This window comes from Garra rufa, chromosome 11 (assembly GCF_049309525.1).
Source record: "Garra rufa chromosome 11, GarRuf1.0, whole genome shotgun sequence".
Lineage (NCBI taxonomy): Eukaryota > Metazoa > Chordata > Actinopteri > Cypriniformes > Cyprinidae > Garra > Garra rufa.
In genome coordinates this window covers 13,106,894-13,128,122 of record NC_133371.1, presented here as the reverse complement: position 1 = coordinate 13,128,122, position 21,229 = coordinate 13,106,894, and the positions used below count along the sequence as shown (strand labels likewise).

The 21,229-nt window shown below is 42.0% G+C and overlaps 1 protein-coding gene across 3 annotated transcripts in view; it reads left to right on the top strand.

Annotated features, from left to right (window-relative positions):
- The window catches only part of LOC141345646 (SH2 domain-containing adapter protein F), a 185,405-nt gene that overhangs the window by 141,930 nt on the left and 22,246 nt on the right, over positions 1-21,229 (top strand). Inside the window, exon 4 of one of the 3 annotated variants that reach the window (XM_073850531.1) lies at positions 2,094-2,237. The exons of the other annotated variants lie outside the window; for them this stretch is intronic. Within the exon in view, the coding sequence (XP_073706632.1) occupies positions 2,094-2,237 (144 nt within the window). The remainder of the gene's footprint in view (positions 1-2,093; positions 2,238-21,229) is intronic. 3 annotated transcript variants of the gene reach the window in all.

Genomic DNA, 21,229 nt, shown 5'->3' with positions numbered 1-21,229 from the left:
AGTGTTGTTTTCATGTGTTTTGCACAATCTATTGGTAAAATGTATATTTTTTTTATCACCAATAGTCAATATTGGCTATCCACTTGTGCATGCTCATTTCACCTATTTTTACATTTAGAGGACCTGCAATCATCAAATGCTTAAATGTGGTAATAAGTGAATTTCAAAATGAATATCCATTTTCAAATTGTACAATATCATGTGATGTCAAAATTCAGTTGTTAATTCAAAATCATTGGTTTTATTTTTGTTTTTAGTGTTTTATTTTTTTATTTATTTGGTCAAAATGGTATAGCATTTTTTTTTTTTTATACTGTTGGTCAATTATCAAGTCAAGTCATGTTTATTTCTCTTTTTTATGCAATACAGATTTCAACATAGTTTCAATGCAGCTTCACAGTAATAAACAGGAAAATAACAGAACTGATGATGCAAACTTTATTGAATATGAGACAATATTCAAATTTAGCTAAAAAGCAGCTATAAAAAGACAGTAATGTCAGTTTAATGTTGATTCAGTTCAGTTCGTGTTGGCGTTTTTGACCATAACATGAAAATAATTATTAGTATTAACCAGATTTTTATTATTTTGTGAATCCTTTTTTTTTTTTTTTTTTACTAGAAATTATGATTTTGATTTGTGAATGTTGCCCTACGAGCAACTGGATAAAGGGTTTTCCACATTTCTAGATGAGGGCTTTGTGACTTTGTTCTGCCTGTCTTTGGCTCTGTTATTTGTGCAATTTAATTTCTAACTATTATAACACTATTTACCCAGAAATGCTGCCCAAAGGGTGCGAAACTAGCATCCGAAGAGCCTCATATGCACTCAGTGCTGTTATGATATGGATCCGTTTCTCTGTTAAATGAGTGGGGTGTTCCTGAGAATAGATTTGCTGTCACTGGATGGGTGCGACTGGGCACGATTACATCCAGCAAAGCTGCATTAATAGAGAGAGAAAGAGAAAAAAAGTGCATGTGCTTCATGCTGTAGTAGATACCATTTATTGTCTTTGAATAACACAGTAGACAAGATCTGACACGTCTGTAATGAAAGCAGAATATGGAGGTGCTACAGTGTGTGTGTATTCCTAATGAACCATATAATCTGGAAAAAAAATCTGAATCTCACAGACTTCTTATTGTCTTAGCTAGGAGTCAACTTGTAGAGCTGCTCACAATACTGTTCTTTATTCTCTATATAATTGATTTATTTATTTTTTATATATGGAAGGGTTTATTAAACCTTTAGACAAGTTTGCAGATGTGTTTTTTGTTAAGGATCATATTTGATCCATCAGGCTTTTATGGCTAATATAGTCTGATCTATTGACAATATAGAGGACTCAGACTGAACAACTGCAATTTGGTGCGGATGCTGATATTTATATGATAAAAATCTTATGCTTGTAATGTAAATCAATAAGATCTTTGTATAGCAGTATAGAACAATCATCACTCATCACACATAAATGATCAAAACATATAATGCAATGCAATACAATGATGATTGAGAGATGAACTAATAAGCATTCTTCAAAAGATTTGAGATGTTTTCAAGGCTTGAGAAGATAATTCCTCCACTGAGAAAAAGTTTAAATTCTGGAAAGAAACATTCCTCAAAAGTCTGATGATCATATTTGAAACTCACTGATTTTTCTGTGTCAGTCCAGTGTTCATCTTGAAACATTACTAACAATATCAAAGCTATTCTTATGTTTACTCTATAAAAATCTGTAATAATTTGACAGCTGAAAGAGACATAAAGCATGAGCTGAAGCTGGATGTTTGTACAATTATACTAAAAGAACTTTAGCTTGATAAATAATCTAAACTATCAGATGACAGAAGGCATTGAGTAGATTGTGTGGTTAATCCTGAGGTCTGTAGGTGTTTGTGTTTGACAGGCAGAATTCTGAATGCTCTACACTGTTTCCTGTTTCCTGTTTCCAGTCTGTGACTGTTTGCCCTGCTGACCTGATCCTGCCTTCATTGACGCTCCTCTCTCCATTTCTACTGCCCTCCCCTCTTCTATACCCCTTTCTCTTTTTCTGACTTTCTTTCTTTCCCTCTGTCTCTGGTTCTGTCTGCAGTAGAGATTAAAGTCATTAAGGATCTGCCGTGGCCTCCTCCGGTCGGTCAGCTCAACACCAGCCCTCCTCTGATGGAGGCGGTGGAGGCTCCGTCCTCTCCGGGACTCAACGCCACAGCGTCAGCCTGTGACCAGCACCAGCACGGTGGGTTCAGCCCTCATCTTCACCCCATACGCTTCACTCTTCTCTCCAAACCGTGAGCAAACACCAGACCTCTGTCCAGTTCAGTTTATTTCACACAGCCTCACATGATCCCAGAGCCCTTTAGGAAAGAGAAATCATAGAAAATCTTCAACATCTTGATTGTTTCTCCTAGTCTATAATAAGATTAAATTAGAAGCAAATGGAAACTTTGGCCTACATTTCTTTAATAATCTTGCATATGCCTTCCCTAGAGGTTCAGAAGAGATCTCAACAGCTTTGTATCTTGACTTAGTATATCAGAGTGATTTCATATCTTACAATGCAAATTTATTTCTCATTATTGCAACTTGGTTTCTCGTAAATCTGACTTTATATCTCAGAATGTCACTTTAAATTTCACAGTGTGACATTATATCATTATACTGTGGCCTTGCGGATAACTCCGTTTATTTTAGGTTTATTATCTATGATGAATAATCTAAACTGAAATCTGTACGTTTGACTTTCTCTATTGATGATTGTTGTATTGTGCCATTCCCGCTCCTTAAAAAAAGGTGGAGAGGTTTTCGACACATTAAGAACATATGCTTAGATAAACTTAATGGGCTGCTGTGAGATTTAAGCTTCTTTCTGGCACTACCGTCCAAATTTAGCATTTGCGGCCAGTGAAGCAGAAAATCATTTGAAGGCTTGAGTCCAGCTTTCCTGAAAACACCTCATTGGCTTTTATAGAGCTCAGCGTCTGCATGAGTCACGACATATCCAGGTCTGACACTCAGAAACAGTTTCTTCTCAGATTTCCAGGGGACGTTTAGTGGTTTCCCTTCACGGTTTACCACCTCCATGTAACCTAATCATCAGGTTCGGCATTTGCGTTTCAGTCCTTTGACAGGGAAATGTGGAATGGCGATTGTCCCGTTGAGATTACAGATGTTCAGATCCTCAGGAATATGGTTTTACGCTATCAGATGACTAGAATTCACGTTTCCATTTCAGATGTGTTTTGGAAAGCTTACGCTCTCGTGTCGTATCAGGGTGCCGCCATAAAACCAAAGAATGCTTGAAAGGCGTATTGCGTGTCGCCCATGAACGTGCTCCAAATCCAGATTTACGTCTGGGGCGGTAAAGTGAAGGTTTCTGTTTCTGGCAGCGCTGCGTGTGGATTTAAGCACGTCGGGCGACTGTAAGTTAACCTGGATTGATCCGGGCAGCAGGTTTCCTCCAGAGATTAACCGTAAGATGATCCCGTCACTCCACTTCCTCACAGGAATAAACAGGTTAAAGGGTCATTTCACAGAGATCAGGGAAATTCACTGGCGAGTAATGCTTTCTGGCCTCGCTGTGGATGTGCAAAAGCTCAAATTCACATCCCCGAACTATTAAAAACACTTTAAACTGTTACAAAGAAAACATTTTGTTTAATTTAAATGGTTCGGTTTACATTTAAAATTTAAATAATCTGAGCTAAAAATAAACTAAACCTGAACAATAATATCAAAAAACACTAGAACTATTCAAAACATTTTTGTTACTTTAAAAAAAAAAGCTAAAATTAAATAAAATGATGTACACTGTAAGAAATTTCCTATGTACATTTTTACATTTTGTTTTAGTCATAGTCTTTGCCTTTGGACAAAAATGTCCTTTACATTTAGTTATGTTATATTTGTTTATTTTAGTACATTGGAATAGTCATTAACATATTAATATATTAGTCAGATTTGGGTGATGGATTTGTAAGTAATTGCTGCTTTAAAGCTGATTTAAGCATCTTTTATTGTGCTGATAAATATCAAATCTAAACACACAGTTGAGGTCAAAAGTTTACATCCCCCTTTCAGAAAAAATGTCATTGTTTATTTAGTACTGACCAGAATAAGATATTTCACATAAAATATGTTTACATATACAGTAGTCCACAATAAAAAAAATAATAGTTTACCCTGTTCAAAAGTTTACATCCCCGTGATTTTTTATACTGTGTTCTTACCTGAAAGATCCACAGCTGTGTTTTTTGTTTAGTGATAGTTGTTCATGAGTTCCTTGTTGTCCTGAACAGTTAAACTGCCTGCTGTTCTTCAGAAAAATCCTTCAGGTACCACAAATTCTCTGGTTTTCCAGCATTTTTGTGTATTTGAGCCCTTTCCAACAATGACTGTATGATTTTAAGATCCATCTGTTCACACTGAGGACAGGGATTCATATGCAACTATTACAGAAGGAAAAACCATGCATTAAGAGCTGGGGGATGAAAATGCTTTAAATTTGAAGATCAGGTTAAATGTAACTTATTTTGTCTTCTAGGAAACATAAGTATAAGTAAGTATCTTCTGTGGCCTCTGAAGCGCAGCACTAAATTAAAAAAGAAAATTATATTTAGGCAAAACAAGAAAAATGTCCATCTCCATTCTGTTTAAAAGTTTTCAACCCTGGCTCCTATTGCTCTTATCTGCACTTAAGATAGCGTGTCTCTAAATGATTTGAGAATTATGTCTAAAAGCACCAGTTAAGCTCACTATTCAACCAGCCTGTTATTCCACTACTAGTCGACTCGATCTTGTCATTATTCCTTTGTTCTGAACTATGTAACACCTGACAGCCTGTCTCATCAATCTGACAAGATTTAATTTTTTTTTTGCTTGCTACTTGATGGGCCAGAAATTAAATTTGCATATAAATATAGTCAGACTCTTTTGTTTGCACCAAGAGAAGCCGGAGCTTCTTTTGTTTTGGCGTCTGAATTAATTGTTGCCCCTTTCCGGTCCTTTCTTCTAGGCTTATATCTGCCTCATGTCTCTGCAGAATATGAAATAATAGAATTAAAAGCGATGTAGATTTCATTATGCGAGCGTGACTGTGGGGTTTAGCTCGTGAGGCCTGCTTTTCTTTGCCTTTGTGAAACACATTGACTGTATTCCCGGGGTTTAATGAAGGGAAGAAACAAAAGATGAATGTTTTTCATGCGACGCCTTGCCACATCCAGCTGATTTCACATGCATGCTGTTTTATTACTCATTTCAGCCAATCAGGACTGATTTGTTGAATGCGGTTGTATGGCCACGGTTTCACCTGCCTTTTGTGAGTCTGACGTTGAATATTCTGGCCGTATGCGTCGAGAATATGAATGTGACTAGTTAATCATGGCAGAAGTCAGAGCAGAGATCTTAATTGCAGGCTGTAATATGGCGGTGAATTACGGCCGATCCTCCCCACTGAGCACTGCACTCGCCTGATGGAACTTCCATTAGTGTATTAGTAAATGAGAATTAATTAGCAGCTTTAATTAGTGAATGTGTTCAGAAGTAACCCTCGTTGAGTGTTTTAGAATGGAATGGAGAATTTGGTGTCTGTGTGCGTCTTGACATCTGTGTGGATTCAAGGCAAACCAACATGTTTAATGCTTTGGAAACTTAAAGGTCCCATATTGTACACATTTCTGGAGGTTTATTTTAGTTGTTGATGTCCGTAAGAATATATATTTGCGGTATAAGTGCCAAAATCCATCTCAATATATTTTTACAGCTCCTTTTTTAGGAGCTCTGTCAAAAACAGGTCGATTTTGGCCCATCTAATTAATATTCATGAGCCTCTCTTCTGATTGGCCTGTTGTTTTCTGAGTGACGCACAGCCAGGCCAATCACAGGTAACTACGGTCATGTATCATTGTAGCCGAACCCAGAGCCATAGAGAGAGCCTAGCCTGCTGATACTCAACAAGATATTTCAGAATGATCATTAATGTTTTTTCTCTTTCAAACAACGAATGCAGTAAGCAACATAACTGTTGCTTTAGTAAAGCCCCTTTAACAATGCGCGCTGATTCTGGAAAATTACGGGAACGAGCGCGGTGCTCGGGGTGGTGACTGAAGGCGGTGACTGAGTAGATCGGACGTCACATCGTTACGGAAGTCACAGTGGCTCGTGAAAATGAACAGCTACTTTAAGCAGGCTGTGTGCAGTTTACTGTGGATTGACTGTTTTGAAACTCATATGGTAGTTACATAGCCCCTAGACCTCAGTTATCATGAAAAAAGCCAGGAAATTTTGATTTTGACAATATGGGACCTTTAAGGTTGTATTTACCAGAATATTCTTAAAATGATTATTTATTTATGTATTTATTTATTTTTATGTATGCATTTTAAGTTTCAGTTGAAAATGGACAGGAAAATGTTATTCTAATATGATTACTTATGATAACTACTACTACTAATTTATTTAGTCATGAAGTTTATATGTAATATATAATGCTACCTAGGCTCATTGGAAATACGTGCCGCTATATACACTTCTGCACAACTGATAAAAAGTACCTATATGTACAAATCACTGCAGTTTCCAGTTGAAATGAACACTAGAGACAGTAAAGCTTACAACTTTGTATTCCTTTTCACACAAAGTCTGATTTACCTATCCATAACCCATTTTCAATGCCCTGGCTGAGGGAAGGACATTCTCACCCAAGATTTGATGGTACATGGCCCCGTCCATCGTCCCTTTAATGCGGTGCAGTTGTCCTGTCCCCTTAGCAGAAAAACACCACCAAAGCATAATGTTTCCACCTCCATGTTTTACAGTGGGTATGGTGTTCCAGGGGTCATAGGCAGCATTCCTCCTTCTTCAAACACGCAGAGTTAAGTTGATGCCAAAGAGCTCGATTTTGGTCTCATCTGACCACAACACTTTAACCTAGTTCTCCTCTGAATCATTCAGATGTTAATTGGCAAACTACAGATGGGCTCCTAATCTCAGTTTGTTACCTGTATAAAAGACACCTGTCCACGGAATCAATCAATCAGATTCCAAACTCTCCACCATGGCCAAGACTAAAGAACTGTCCAAGGATGTCAGGGACAAGATTGTGGACCTACACAAGGCTGGAATGGGCTACAAGACCAAGCCAAGCAGCTTGGTGAGAAGGTGACAACAGTTGGTGTGATTATTCGCAAATGAAAGAAAATGAAAGAAACACAAAATAACTGTCAATCTCCCTCAATCTGGGGCTCCATGCAAGATTTCACCTCGTGGAGTTTCAATGATCATGAGAATGGTGAAGAATCAGCCCAGAGCTACACAGGAGGATCTTGTCAATGATCTCAAGGCAGCTGGGACCATAGTCACCAAGAAAACAATTGGTAACACACTACGCCGTGAAGGACTGAAATCTCGCAGCGCCCACACGGTCCCCCTGCTCAAGAAAGCCCATCTGTAGTTTGCCAATTAACATCTGAATGATTCCGAGGAGAACTGGGTGAAAGTGTTGTGGTCAGATGAGACCAAAATCTAGCTATTTGGCATCAACTTAACTCTGTGTGTTTGGAGAAGGAGGAATGCTGCCTATGACCCCAAGAACACCATCCCCACCGTCAAACACGGAGGTGGAAACATTATGCTTTGGTAGTGTTTTTCTACTAAGGGGACAGGACAACTGCACTGCATTAAAGGGACGGTGGACGGGGCCATGTACCATCAAATCTTGGGTGAGAATGTCCTTCCCTCAGCCAGGGCATTGAAAATGGGTCATTGATCGGTATTCCAGCATGACAATGACCCAAAACACACGGCCAAGTCAACAAAGGAGTGGCTCAAGAAGCAGCACATTAAGGTCCTGGAGTGGCCTAGCCTGTCTCCAGACCTTAATTCCATAGAAAATCTGTGGAGGTAGCTGAAGGTTGAAGTTGCCAAACGCCAGCTTTGAAACCTTGCCGAAATGTATACAGAGGCATGTATTTTCATGAGCTTTGGTTAATATCATTTAAACATAATAATGTTTCTACAGAGAAATAATAGTCATAGTGCTTCAATATGTGCTTGATGAGCTTGAATTTGATTTAGATCATCTAATGTGAAGTCAGCCTGTTACCGGTTTTCTGAGGAACACAGTTTGATACAGAAACTCTGTGTTAATTCACTGACTGACAGCAGCGTCTGTGATTCCTGATTGAAGTCACATGTTTGATTCTTACTTCTGAGTGTAAATGGTTCTTATCTGTGTGTTGAGAGGATTAGATGCGAGGCGTCTCCGGTCGGAGGTTTTCTCACCCATCCGTCAGGCCCCAGCCGACAGCTTGATCTGATAAAGGGATTGAATTTGCTCAGGTCACATTCTATTCACCTTTTTCTTTGAATTGTGTAGTATATTGTCTTGTTTAGTTCAGGTTTATTGTGTAATGTGCTGTGGAGATTGTTTCAAGGTGACAGACTTTGTTGTAATAGATGTTATAAGCTTTGGATCTTATAAATTTCTTTCCCTGACTTAGTCTTCTATTTACGCTCTGTAGAGATGAGATGAGTCTGTCTGCTTCTAATAACACGCATACAGTGATTTTATGGCTGTGTCATAGTGGCCTTTCAGCTGCTGTATGAATTAATGATATCATAAACTGCGCAACAGACCATAACTTTTGAAAATAATTGAAAGAATATTCTGGGAATTTTAGGGCTGAAACAGAGATGTTGGATGTAGTGTTGTCAGAAGTACCGACTTCGGTACTGAAATTTTAAAAATGCCCATTTCCCGCTAACATTTAAGCGCTGTTAAACGAATTCTTAAACACATCTGATTGGCCATTGTGTGCATGAAGCTATGATCGTTGTAGCCAATCACCGTCTGGTACTGAAGTCGGTGCTTTTGACAACACTTTTTGGATGAATACATCAAAAGTAGGGCTGTACACTTAATCAACTCACAACATGGGCCACTGTTTGTGAATATTTAAGAAATTTTGAGAAAACTGTCATCAGATAAACACAAAAACTACAAACACTACAGCCTGCCAAAATAGAAGTTTGGTTTAACTTGAAGAAATTATGACAGAAATATAATATTAACAACAATAAGTTTAAAACATATATATTTTTTAAAGAAATATCACTTTTTTGTCCATATGTGACCCTGGACCGCAAACGCAGTCTTAAGTAGTACAGATATATTTGTAGCAATAGCCAAAAATACATTGTATCGGTCAAAATGATTGATTTTTCTTTTATGCTAAAAATCATTAGGGTATATTAGGTAAAGATGTTCCATGAAAATATTTTGTAAATATATCAAAACCTAATTTTTGATTAATATGCATTGCTAAGAACTGTGCAGCACCTCATTATTATTCCATAATAAAAGGAATTGTTTGAATTTCTTTTTATTATACTTTAAATAAATATTTTAAAAAAAATATTGAACAATAAAATACATAATCCATGAGAAATAATAAGTTAAAGTTTTCTGAATTTAATTTGATTAGACATTTTTTTGTATATTAAATATTAAATAAAAACATGAAATTTGGGATAAATAAAATGTAATTTGAAGCTCTAAATTATTTAAAGAATATTCATGTTTGTACTGCTTAAAATTCAGCTCTGCGTTCAAAACAATAGATTTGAGTTTTATTAATTTAATTTTATTTATTAATTAATTTTTTAGACACAATTGTAGATTATCGCATTGCCGCTCATTTGCATTGCTACATTTTTTCTCAACTTTGCACCACTGGACACTCCCATGCCATCTTGCCAACAGTTACTGTCACTCATGCTGAGAATCACCAGCTCTCATTGAAAATGACTTTCAGATGCTTTGTCAATATAAGCGTGTGTGTGTGTGTGTGTGTGTGTGTGTGTGTGTGTGTGTGTGTGTGTGTGTGTGAAGGGCTCCTATAAACAGCAGCAGACCTGTCAGTCACTCAAAACAGGAAACAATGCTTAGTTCAGTTTGACAAGTGACTGGCTGTTTTCAGTGCATTTTGTTAAGAGATTCTAAAGGAGAGCAAAAGGGCACATAAAAACTGCTCTGAGAGATGAAGTTTAGAAAAAGAGAGACCTCAGGAAGTGCAGGTAAACCGCCTCAGTGTTCAGTCTATTAGACATGAAAAGGTCAGAGGAGTCTGTGATCTCAGACTCACGACTCAATGCTGATTGGATGTGCCGTTGTCACGGTTACAGTCATGTTCTGCTGTTTTTGGAGGCAGATGCTGAGGTCATGCAAGGGTCAAGAGTGGGTCACGTTATGACCGTACAGCTGTAAGGTCATGTCGTCCTCCGCTTCGCCTTCACTCTCAGTTGTGTGTGTGTTCCTTTTTCTCCTTTATTCATCAGCTCCTGAAGAGCGTCAGATTGTGATTTGACAGTTATGATCAGCTTGAGAGGCGCCAAGCACCTTTGCATGGCGGGTTTCCATGGTAACAGATCGTTTCTCCAACGATATACAGTATATATGCCAACAGTAAACAAAAATTATGACATTTCATCTCACACTCATGCAATATGCAAACACACACACACACACATCAGAGCTGCTTCAGCCTTATTACATGATCATAATGCTAATTATCTCTGCTAATATTCGAGCACAAGCTGTTTTATTCATTTGAATATTTTTAATACTCATTGTCATGCATTTGATACATCCTGGTTATACATATGTATGCAGCATAACCTGATGTAGTTTGATTGAGTGAATGTAATACTTACAGTATGTCACAAAAGTGAGTACACCCCTCACATTTCAGCAACCATTTTTTGTATATCTTCTCAAGGGACAATACTATAGAAATGAGATCTTCTTTCACTCCTCATGGAGATGCTGGATGTTAGACACATGGTGCTTCTCCACCTTAAGCTTGAGGATGCCCCACAGGTGCTTAATAGGGTTCAGGTCTGGAGACATACTTCGCTACCCCATTACCTTCTCCTTCAGCTTCCTCAACTAGGCAGTTGTCATCTTGGTGGTGTGTTTGGGATCGTTATCATGTTGGAAAACTGCCGTTCGGCCTAGTTCCTGGAGGGGAGGCATCATGTTTTGCTTCAGAATGTACAGTACATAATGGAATCCATGTTTCCCTCAATGCAGCTCCTCAGTACCAGCAGCACTCATGCAGCCCCACACCATGGTTCCAGTAATTCATGCTCTTGGACAGGTTGTCTTCAGCAAACTGTTTGCGGGCTTTCTTGTGAGCCAGCTTCAGATGAGGCTTTCTTCTGGGACGACGCCTATGCAAACTAACTTGTTGCAGTGTCCGGCATATGGTCTGTGCACTGACAAGCTGACCTTACTTCTGCAACCTTTAAAGCAATGCTGGCGTCTGTTTTTTTAAGTCAGGTTCTGCACCTGACTCACAGAAAGAGTGCTCAATTTCTTTGATCGACCCTTGCAATGCCTGTTCCGAATGGAACCCATCTTGGAAAACTTCTGTATGACCCTGACCACTGTAGTGTAACTCGGTTTCAGGGTGTTACTGAACCTCTAATAGCTTTGGCCATCTTTATGGAGAGCAACAATTCTATGTCTCAAATCCTCAGAGAGTTCTTTGCCATGAGATGCCATGCTGAACATCCAGTGGTCAGTATGAGAGAATTATACTTAAAGCATCTAATTGTATCTGCTCTAATATAAGACACATGACTTTGTATGATCCTGTCAAGCAGACAAAAACATAAACATGATGAATAGGACATGTGGCTTTGCATGGTTAAACAACAAACTGTTGTTTTCACTTAGGGTGTACTCACTTTTGTTGCCAGCTATTTTGACAATAATGGCTGTATGTTGAGTTATTTATAGGACAGTAAATCTATACTGCTATACAAGCTGCACATTGACTACTCTAAAATATATCCAAGTTTCATTTCTATAGTATTGGCCCTTGAGAAGATATACTACATTGTTGCTGAAATGTGAGGGGTGAACTCCCTTTTTTGAGACACTGTATATTATAATAGTACCATGTTACTATTTTGTAGTCATGTACTGTGGTACAACTATGATTTTACTGGACACCGGATGATATCACTCCAAAAAATGCTGGGTTATAAACAACCCAGCTTTGGGTGAATATGGACAAATCCAGCGATTGGGTTGTTTTTAACTAGCTGTTCAGTTAAATGTTTAACCCATCCTTCTTGGTAGTTTATATAACTCAACTATTGCTTAAAAATTACTATATTTCTTGCTTAAAATGATCCCAAAACAGGTTGGGAATTAACATTTATTAATATGCTCAATAAACAAACATTAATGAGCTGAATAAATAATAATTGTCACAGAGGGGGTCAGAGACATGCGGATCCATTTGCAGCATTTATTGAGAATGGTCAAACGGCAAGAGTAAACACCAGAAAACAGGAACAACGTAGGTAATCCGGGAAACAGTTCAATAGACAGGCAATGGTCGCAATGGCAGGTAGCAGGAATCGTCAACGGGGTACACAGTCCAGAGTCATACACAGAATCCAACACAGAGACAAACACTTAGAATTATGACCATAGGAACAATAAGACTTCGCAAGGTGGCTGTGTGTGTGAGTGGCTTAAATGCATGTGGGTAAATGATAAACAGGTGTATGCAGCAATCAGTTCAGTGGGAAACGAGGAGCAGCTGTGTGCAGTGATTGGTGCAGTGGCTTATGGGGATTGAAGTCCAGAATGTGTGTGCAAGAGTTCATGATGAGATAGACCAGATACGTGACGCTCTAACCACATAATACAACCTGGAGGGTGGTGGAGCGGAGGCGGAACAGGGGGAGGGATGGAGGGCCAGGTCCATGTAGGGGTACTGGAACCACGAACTGAGGCGGAGCCGACGGAGGGAGAAGCCATGGTGGGGGAAGGGTTGGCTCCTGCATGGGGCCGACCGACGGAGGTGGAGCCGGTGGAGCCCGAGGCGGAACCGGAGAGTCGATGGTCCTAGGTGACATCGAGGATCCGGAGGGCCAAGGCGGAGCCCAATGCTCTGGCGACCCCGGCGGAGATGGAGGTCCGGAGGTACGCAGCGGAGCCGGAGTGACAGAGGATCGAGGCTGTGCCCACGGGAGGGAGGAGGTCCACAGAGCCGGCAGGACGGAGTGACGAGGCGCAGCCGGAGGAGTAGAGTCCAGAGGCGAAGGTGGGGCGACGACTGACCGGGGCGGAGCCGGAGAGACGATGGAGCCCGGAGGAGCTGGTGGGCCGATGGCCGACAACGGAGACGAGGGAGCACAGAGCCGGGGTGGAGCCGCAGGGTCGGAGGACCGAGGTGGAGTCCAGGACTCTGAGACTGGAGGTGATGGTGAGGGATCCTTCAGTCTGGACACTGATGGAGACTGGCAGTCCCACGGCAAGTCCTCTGCACCGAAGGTGGGATGTGGGTGAGCAGAGGGACTGTCAGGAGACAGAGGTGGCGGGACTGGAGCAGCAGGGAGGGTGGGTGGGAACAGTCCATGCATGAGCTCCGTGACCAGAACCGGGCAGACAGGAATCTCAGGACGACTGGATGGAACCAGCGGAGTCTCTGGAAGGCTGGGCGGAACCAGCGGAGGCTCTGGAAGGCTGGGCGGAACCAGCGGAGGCTCTGGAAGGCAGGGCTGAACCAGCGGAGTCTCTGGAAGGCAGGGCTGAACCAGCGGAGTCTCTGGAAGGCTTGGCGGAACCAGCGGAGTCTCTGGAAGGCTGGGCGGAACCAGCGGAGTCTCTGGAAGGCTGGGGGGAACCAGCGGAGTCTCTGGAAGGCTGGGCGGAACCAGCGGAGTCTCTGGAAGGCTGGGCTGAACCAGCGGAGTCTCTGGAAGGCTGGGCGGAACCAGCGGAGTCTCTGGAAGGCTGGGCGGAACCAGCGGAGGCTCTGGAAGGCTGGGCGGAACCAGCGGAGTCTCTGGAAGGCTGGGCTGAGGAGCGGGCTCTGGACGACGCTCTTGTGAAGCGGGCTCTGGACGACGCTCTTGAGGAGCGGGCTCTGGAGAACTGGACGACCCCAGCGGAGATTCAGGAGGGCTGGGCGTCTCCAGCGGAGATTCTGGAAGAGCAGGCTCTGGGCGAGCGGTCACAGGAGGGCGCTCTGGCGGCGGAGACTGTGAGAAGGCGGTTGCCATCTTGTGCTGTGGCTCTACCTCACCCACCGTAAACGGAGAGCCACACAACAAAAGAGCCAGATCCATGTAGTGATGCAGAGTCCAGCCAAGTTCAAAATTTGGCATGTTGGAAGCCAATGGCTCTGAGAGTCCTCCACGAAAGAAAATCATGAGGCACGTCTCATCCATCAAAGACAGATTTGCCAAATCAATGAAAGCCATGACATAATCCTCAATTGTCTGCTCCCCCTGCTTGAGAAGCATGATCTGTACCGTGGAGTTCGTGCTGGAACCGGATGACATACTTGCTGCTGGATCCTTGTAATGGCGAAGTCTTCTGTCACAGAGGGGGTCAGAGACATGCGGATCCATTTGCAGCATTTATTGAGAATGGTCAAACGGCAAGAGTAAACACCAGAAAACAGGAACAACGTAGGTAATCCGGGAAACAGTTCAATAGACAGGCAATGGTCGCAATGGCAGGTAGCAGGAATCGTCAACGGGGTACACAGTCCAGAGTCATACACAGAGAATCCAACACAGAGACAAACGCTTAGAATTATGACCATAGGAACAATAAGACTTCGCAAGGTGGCTGTGTGTGTGAGTGGCTTAAATGCATGTGGGTAAATGATAAACAGGTGTATGCAGCAATCAGTTCAGTGGGAAACGAGGAGCAGCTGTGTGCAGTGATTGGTGCAGTGGCTTATGGGGATTGAAGTCCAGAATGTGTGTGCAAGAGTTCATGATGAGATAGACCAGATACGTGACGCTCTAACCACATAATACAACCTGGAGGGTGGTGGAGCGGAGGCGGAACAGGGGGAGGGATGGAGGGCCAGGTCCATGTAGGGGTACTGGAACCACGAACTGAGGCGGAGCCGACGGAGGGAGAAGCCATGGTGGGGGAAGGGTTGGCTCCTGCATGGGGCCGACCGACGGAGGTGGAGCCGGTGGAGCCCGAGGCGGAACCGGAGAGTCGATGGTCCTAGGTGACATCGAGGATCCGGAGGGCCAAGGCGGAGCCCAATGCTCTGGCGACCCCGGCGGAGATGGAGGTCCGGAGGTACGCAGCGGAGCCGGAGTGACAGAGGATCGAGGCTGTGCCCACGGGAGGGAGGAGGTCCACAGAGCCGGCAGGACGGAGTGACGAGGCGCAGCCGGAGGAGTAGAGTCCAGAGGCGAAGGTGGGGCGACGACTGACCGGGGCGGAGCCGGAGAGACGATGGAGCCCGGAGGAGCTGGTGGGCCGATGGCCGACAACGGAGACGAGGGAGCACAGAGCCGGGGTGGAGCCGCAGGGTCGGAGGACCGAGGTGGAGTCCAGGACTCTGAGACTGGAGGTGATGGTGAGGGATCCTTCAGTCTGGACACTGATGGAGACTGGCAGTCCCACGGCAAGTCCTCTGCACCGAAGGTGGGATGTGGGTGAGCAGAGGGACTGTCAGGAGACAGAGGTGGCGGGACTGGAGCAGCAGGGAGGGTGGGTGGGAACAGTCCATGCATGAGCTCCGTGACCAGAACCGGGCAGACAGGAATCTCAGGACGACTGGATGGAACCAGCGGAGTCTCTGGAAGGCTGGGCGGAACCAGCGGAGGCTCTGGAAGGCTGGGCGGAACCAGCGGAGGCTCTGGAAGGCAGGGCTGAACCAGCGGAGTCTCTGGAAGGCAGGGCTGAACCAGCGGAGTCTCTGGAAGGCTTGGCGGAACCAGCGGAGTCTCTGGAAGGCTGGGCGGAACCAGCGGAGTCTCTGGAAGGCTGGGGGGAACCAGCGGAGTCTCTGGAAGGCTGGGCGGAACCAGCGGAGTCTCTGGAAGGCTGGGCTGAACCAGCGGAGTCTCTGGAAGGCTGGGCGGAACCAGCGGAGTCTCTGGAAGGCTGGGCGGAACCAGCGGAGGCTCTGGAAGGCTGGGCGGAACCAGCGGAGTCTCTGGAAGGCTGGGCTGAGGAGCGGGCTCTGGACGACGCTCTTGTGAAGCGGGCTCTGGACGACGCTCTTGAGGAGCGGGCTCTGGAGAACTGGACGACCCCAGCGGAGATTCAGGAGGGCTGGGCGTCTCCAGCGGAGATTCTGGAAGAGCAGGCTCTGGGCGAGCGGTCACAGGAGGGCGCTCTGGCGGCGGAGACTGTGAGAAGGCGGTTGCCATCTTGTGCTGTGGCTCTACCTCACCCACCGTAAACGGAGAGCCACACAACAAAAGAGCCAGATCCATGTAGTGATGCAGAGTCCAGCCAAGTTCAAAATTTGGCATGTTGGAAGCCAATGGCTCTGAGAGTCCTCCACGAAAGAAAATCATGAGGCACGTCTCATCCATCAAAGACAGATTTGCCAAATCAATGAAAGCCATGACATAATCCTCAATTGTCTGCTCCCCCTGCTTGAGAAGCATGATCTGTACCGTGGAGTTCGTGCTGGAACCGGATGACATACTTGCTGCTGGATCCTTGTAATGGCGAAGTCTTCTGTCACAGAGGGGGTCAGAGACATGCGGATCCATTTGCAGCATTTATTGAGAATGGTCAAACGGCAAGAGTAAACACCAGAAAACAGGAACAACGTAGGTAATCCGGGAAACAGTTCAATAGACAGGCAATGGTCGCAATGGCAGGTAGCAGGAATCGTCAACGGGGTACACAGTCCAGAGTCATACACAGAGAATCCAACACAGAGACAAACGCTTAGAATTATGACCATAGGAACAATAAGACTTCGCAAGGTGGCTGTGTGTGTGAGTGGCTTAAATGCATGTGGGTAAATGATAAACAGGTGTATGCAGCAATCAGTTCAGTGGGAAACGAGGAGCAGCTGTGTGCAGTGATTGGTGCAGTGGCTTATGGGGATTGAAGTCCAGAATGTGTGTGCAAGAGTTCATGATGAGATAGACCAGATACGTGACAATAATTAAGCAAACATTTTTTAAATTGCTTACTCATAAATATTCCTCTAATAATTGTGTCTGATTGTTAATTCACAACCTATTTGGGTCCATTTTAATCCAGCCATTGCAATTGTTCAACAATAGTTGCATTAAAATTATAATAAGACATTTAAAACAACCCAATTGCTGGGTTTGTCTATATTTTACCCAGCGCTGGGTTGTTTATAACCCAGCCTTTTTTAGAGTGTAGTGTGGTACTTCTAGTCATGTAAATGCCATGATATGAATATGGTGAAGATTCACTGCCATTGTATACATTTGCCTCAAAAGTGGTTAGACATCTGTGCCTTTGTCAGTATATAATAAAACATCAAACCAAGTGGCAAATATTTTAGACTACCATTTAAATGTTTGTAGTTGGTAATATGTTTCCGAAAGAAGCCTCTTCTGCTCATCAAGGCTGCATTTATATGATCAAAAGTACAGTAAATATAGTAAAATATTATTACAATTTAAAATAGCTGTTTTCTATGTGAATATATAGTAAACTGTATAGTAATACTTGCCCTTTTAGATGTATACTCTATTCATTTACTTACTGCTTGTTTTTCTTAAAAAAAAAAACACTAGCTTCTCTGTTTATTATTATTTTATTTTTTTTGCATTCTATCTATTTTTTCTCTTTATTTATTATACAGAAAAGAAGGCCTCTAACACTAGCTTGCTTTTTATTATATAGTTAAAAAAAACCCTTGCTATGTGTACTGTGTTAGGCTAAATGAGACTTGTCATAGCACTTGCATGTTATTGCTCTTTGTTGATTTTGATTGCTTCCATTGTCCTCTTTTGTTAGCCGCTTTGGATAAAAGCATCTACTAAATGTAAATGTAAAAAAAATGTATGTTTGTGATCAAAGCTGAATTTTCAGCAGCATAACTCCAGTCTTGTGTCCTTCTAATATGCTGATTTGCTGCTCAAGAAACATTTCTAAATATTATACATTTTGTAAAAAATTGAGCTTCTGAATATTTTTGTTGGATACTGTGATACATTTTATTTTTCAGGATTCTTTAATGAAGAGAAAGTTCAAAAGAACAGCATTTATTTGAAATATAAATTTTAGTAAAATCATAAATGTATTTACTGGCACTTTACATCATTTTGATGTGCTCTTGGTGAGTTTTGGTACTCACTTCTTAACAAACAAAAACAAATCTGACACCAAACTTTTTTGTGTGTCAGTAGTATATAGAGTATCTTGTTAGTTACACATTATGGAGTGATACAGTGTTTAAAATGAAAAAAAGTGGTCAAGTTAGTGAAACATGTTGATTATGATTGTAATGAACTTACTTGGCTTCAAACAGTTCTTTAAATGACTGTTTGTAAGCATTATGTCAGAATTTAATTGTAAAAAGCACAAAAGATGTTTTTTCTAAAGCTTAAGGTTAATAATATTACCCTGAGGTGCTACTGTTTTAGTCAGGTTGTACTGTTGTGATCAGGCTATTTTAGTCATGTAGGTGTATGTTGACAGGCATACTGGCCTCTAGTGGCGGCAGACACAATGACACTGCAAAATTTTCCCACTGGAAACATAAATGTATCTATAAAGCATACAGTAGGGGTAGTTGATGTGTCCTACAGTGAGATGTCCTGCATAGTAATATATACTTATACATATGCATATAATTTAACGTCTAAAATCTGTTGATTTAAAAAACCTATAACCCATAGCTCTTCGCTCAGCACATTGTAAGGCTGTGAACTGCTACATATGCTGAGTGTTTTACTGTAATAAACGCGAGAGACTCTATTTAATTGATCTTTGATGTTGTAAAGAGCCTGTGAGTCAGAGATCAGACAGTCCATTCAATGTAATTACACTCTTAAAGTTACATCGAGAAATACAGAGTCATGAGGGAAAAAAAAACAAAGACTTCCAACACAGTCTGCTTTCTCTGTCTGTGACTTTGTCTGTGTGTGTGTGTGTGTGTGTGTGTGTGTGTGTGTGTGTGTGTGTGTGTGTGTGTGTGTGTGTGTGTGTGTGTGTGTGAATCTTGTCACTGATGCTTGAGGCTACACATTCATCCATCAGAAACATGAGCTCTCTCACTACAGCTACATCCTGTGACCTCTCTGACCTCTGTAACCCCTGTGACCTCTGTGACCCATGCATCTCATGTGGGACTGATGGCTGTACTGGGCCTGACTTACTTTCTTGTTCTGTAAATCAAAAAATGCTTAGACACAAATGATCATTGTTCTATAGAAGGGATTTTAAAGGATAAGTTCACTTCCAAAACAAAAATTTACAGATTATTTCCTCACCCCCTTGTCATCCAAGTTGTTCACGTCTTTCTGTCTTAAGTTGTAAAGAAAATGTTTTTTTGAGGAAAACATTTCAGGAATTTTCTCCATATAGTTGACTTCTATGGTGAAAAACTCCCATCTCATTTTCTCCTCCAACTTCAAAATCGTCCTTAAAAAGGTAAAACAGCGATGTGGGACGATTTTGAAGTTGGAGGAGAAGTGAGACCTGCAGTTGAATATATGGAGAAAGTTCCTGAAATGTTTTCCTCAAAAAACATAATTTCTTCACGACTGAAGAAAGAAAGACATGAACATTTTGGATGACAAAGGGCCAAGTAAATTATCTGTAATTTTTTGTTCTGGAAGTGAACAAATCCTTTAAGTTATTATCTAATAAATGAATAGTGATCAGCCAGTGTGGATTTTTTTTTATTGGCTGATGCTCTAAGAATCATTAATAATCTTTATTTTCTTCTTCTTCTTCTTTAAATATGGGCATCAGATATGGGCTTCCTCTAATGTCCTCGTCAACATTTAGCACTCTCAACTTATATATTTATATATATGTGTGTATATATATGTGTATAGTCGTGGCCAAAACATTTGACAATGACACAAATATTAGTTTTCACAAAGTTTGCTGCTCAACTGCTTTTAGATCTTTGTTTCAGTTGTTTCTGTGATGTACTGAAATATAATTACAAGCACTTCATACGTTTCAAAGGCTTTTATCGACAATTACATGACATTTATGCAAATAGTCAGTATTTGCAGTGTTGGCCCTTCTTTTTCAGGACCTCTGCAATTCGACTGGGCATGCTCTCAATCAACTTCTGGGCCAAATCCTGACTGATAGCAACCCATTCTTTCATAATCACTTCTTGGAGTTGGTCAGAATTAGTGGGTTTTTGTTTGTCCACCCGCCTCTTGAGGATTGACCACAAGTTCTCAATGGGATTAAGATCTGGAGAGTTTCCAGGCCATGGACCCAAAATTTCAACGTTTTGGTCCCAGAGCCACTTAGTTATCACTTTTGCCTTATGGCACGGTGCTCCATCGTGCTGGAAAATGCATTGCTCTTCACCAAACTGTTGTTGGATTGTTGGAAGAAGTTGCTGTTTGAGGGTGATTTGGTATCATTCTTTATTCATGGCTGTGTTTTTTGGCAAAATTGTGAGTGAGCCCACTCCCTTGGATGAGAAGCAACCCCACACATGAATGGTCTCAGAATGCTTTACTGTTGGCATGACACAGGACTGATGGTAGCGCTCACCTTTTCTTCTCAGGACAAGCCTTTTTCCAGATGACCCAAACAATCGGAAAGAGGCTTCATCGGAGAATATGACTTTGCCCCAGTCCTCAGCAGTCCATTCGCCATACTTTTTGCAGAAGATCAATCTGTCCCTGATGGTTTTTTTTGGAGAGAAGTGGCTTCTTTGCTGCCCTTCTTGACACCAGGCCATCTTCCAAAAGTCTTGGCCTCACTGTGCGTGCAGATGTGCTCACACCTGCCTGCTGCCATTCCTGAGCAAGCTCTGCACTGGTGGCACACCGATCCCGCAGCTGAATCCTCTTTAGGAGACGATCCTGGCACTTGCTGGACTTTCTTGGACACCCTGAAGCCTTCTTAGCAATGCAGTGGAAAGTTTTTTTCGGGATTAAGTTAATTTTCATGGCAAAGAAGGACTATGCAATTCATCTGATCACTCTTCATAACAGTCTGGAGTATATGCAAATTGCTATTATAAAAACTTAAGCAGCAACTTTTCCAATTTCCAATATTTATGTAATGCTCAAAACTTTTGGCCACGACTGTACATGTATATGTGTGTATTATTATATGTATACATACATAGCCTATATGTTTATATGTGTGTACTGTATTAATAGTGTACAGTCAGCTGGTTGAACAAAATAAACTGACAGGGTGATCAGGACCCTGACATGAAGATTACTCTTAATTTAAAACATGTAATT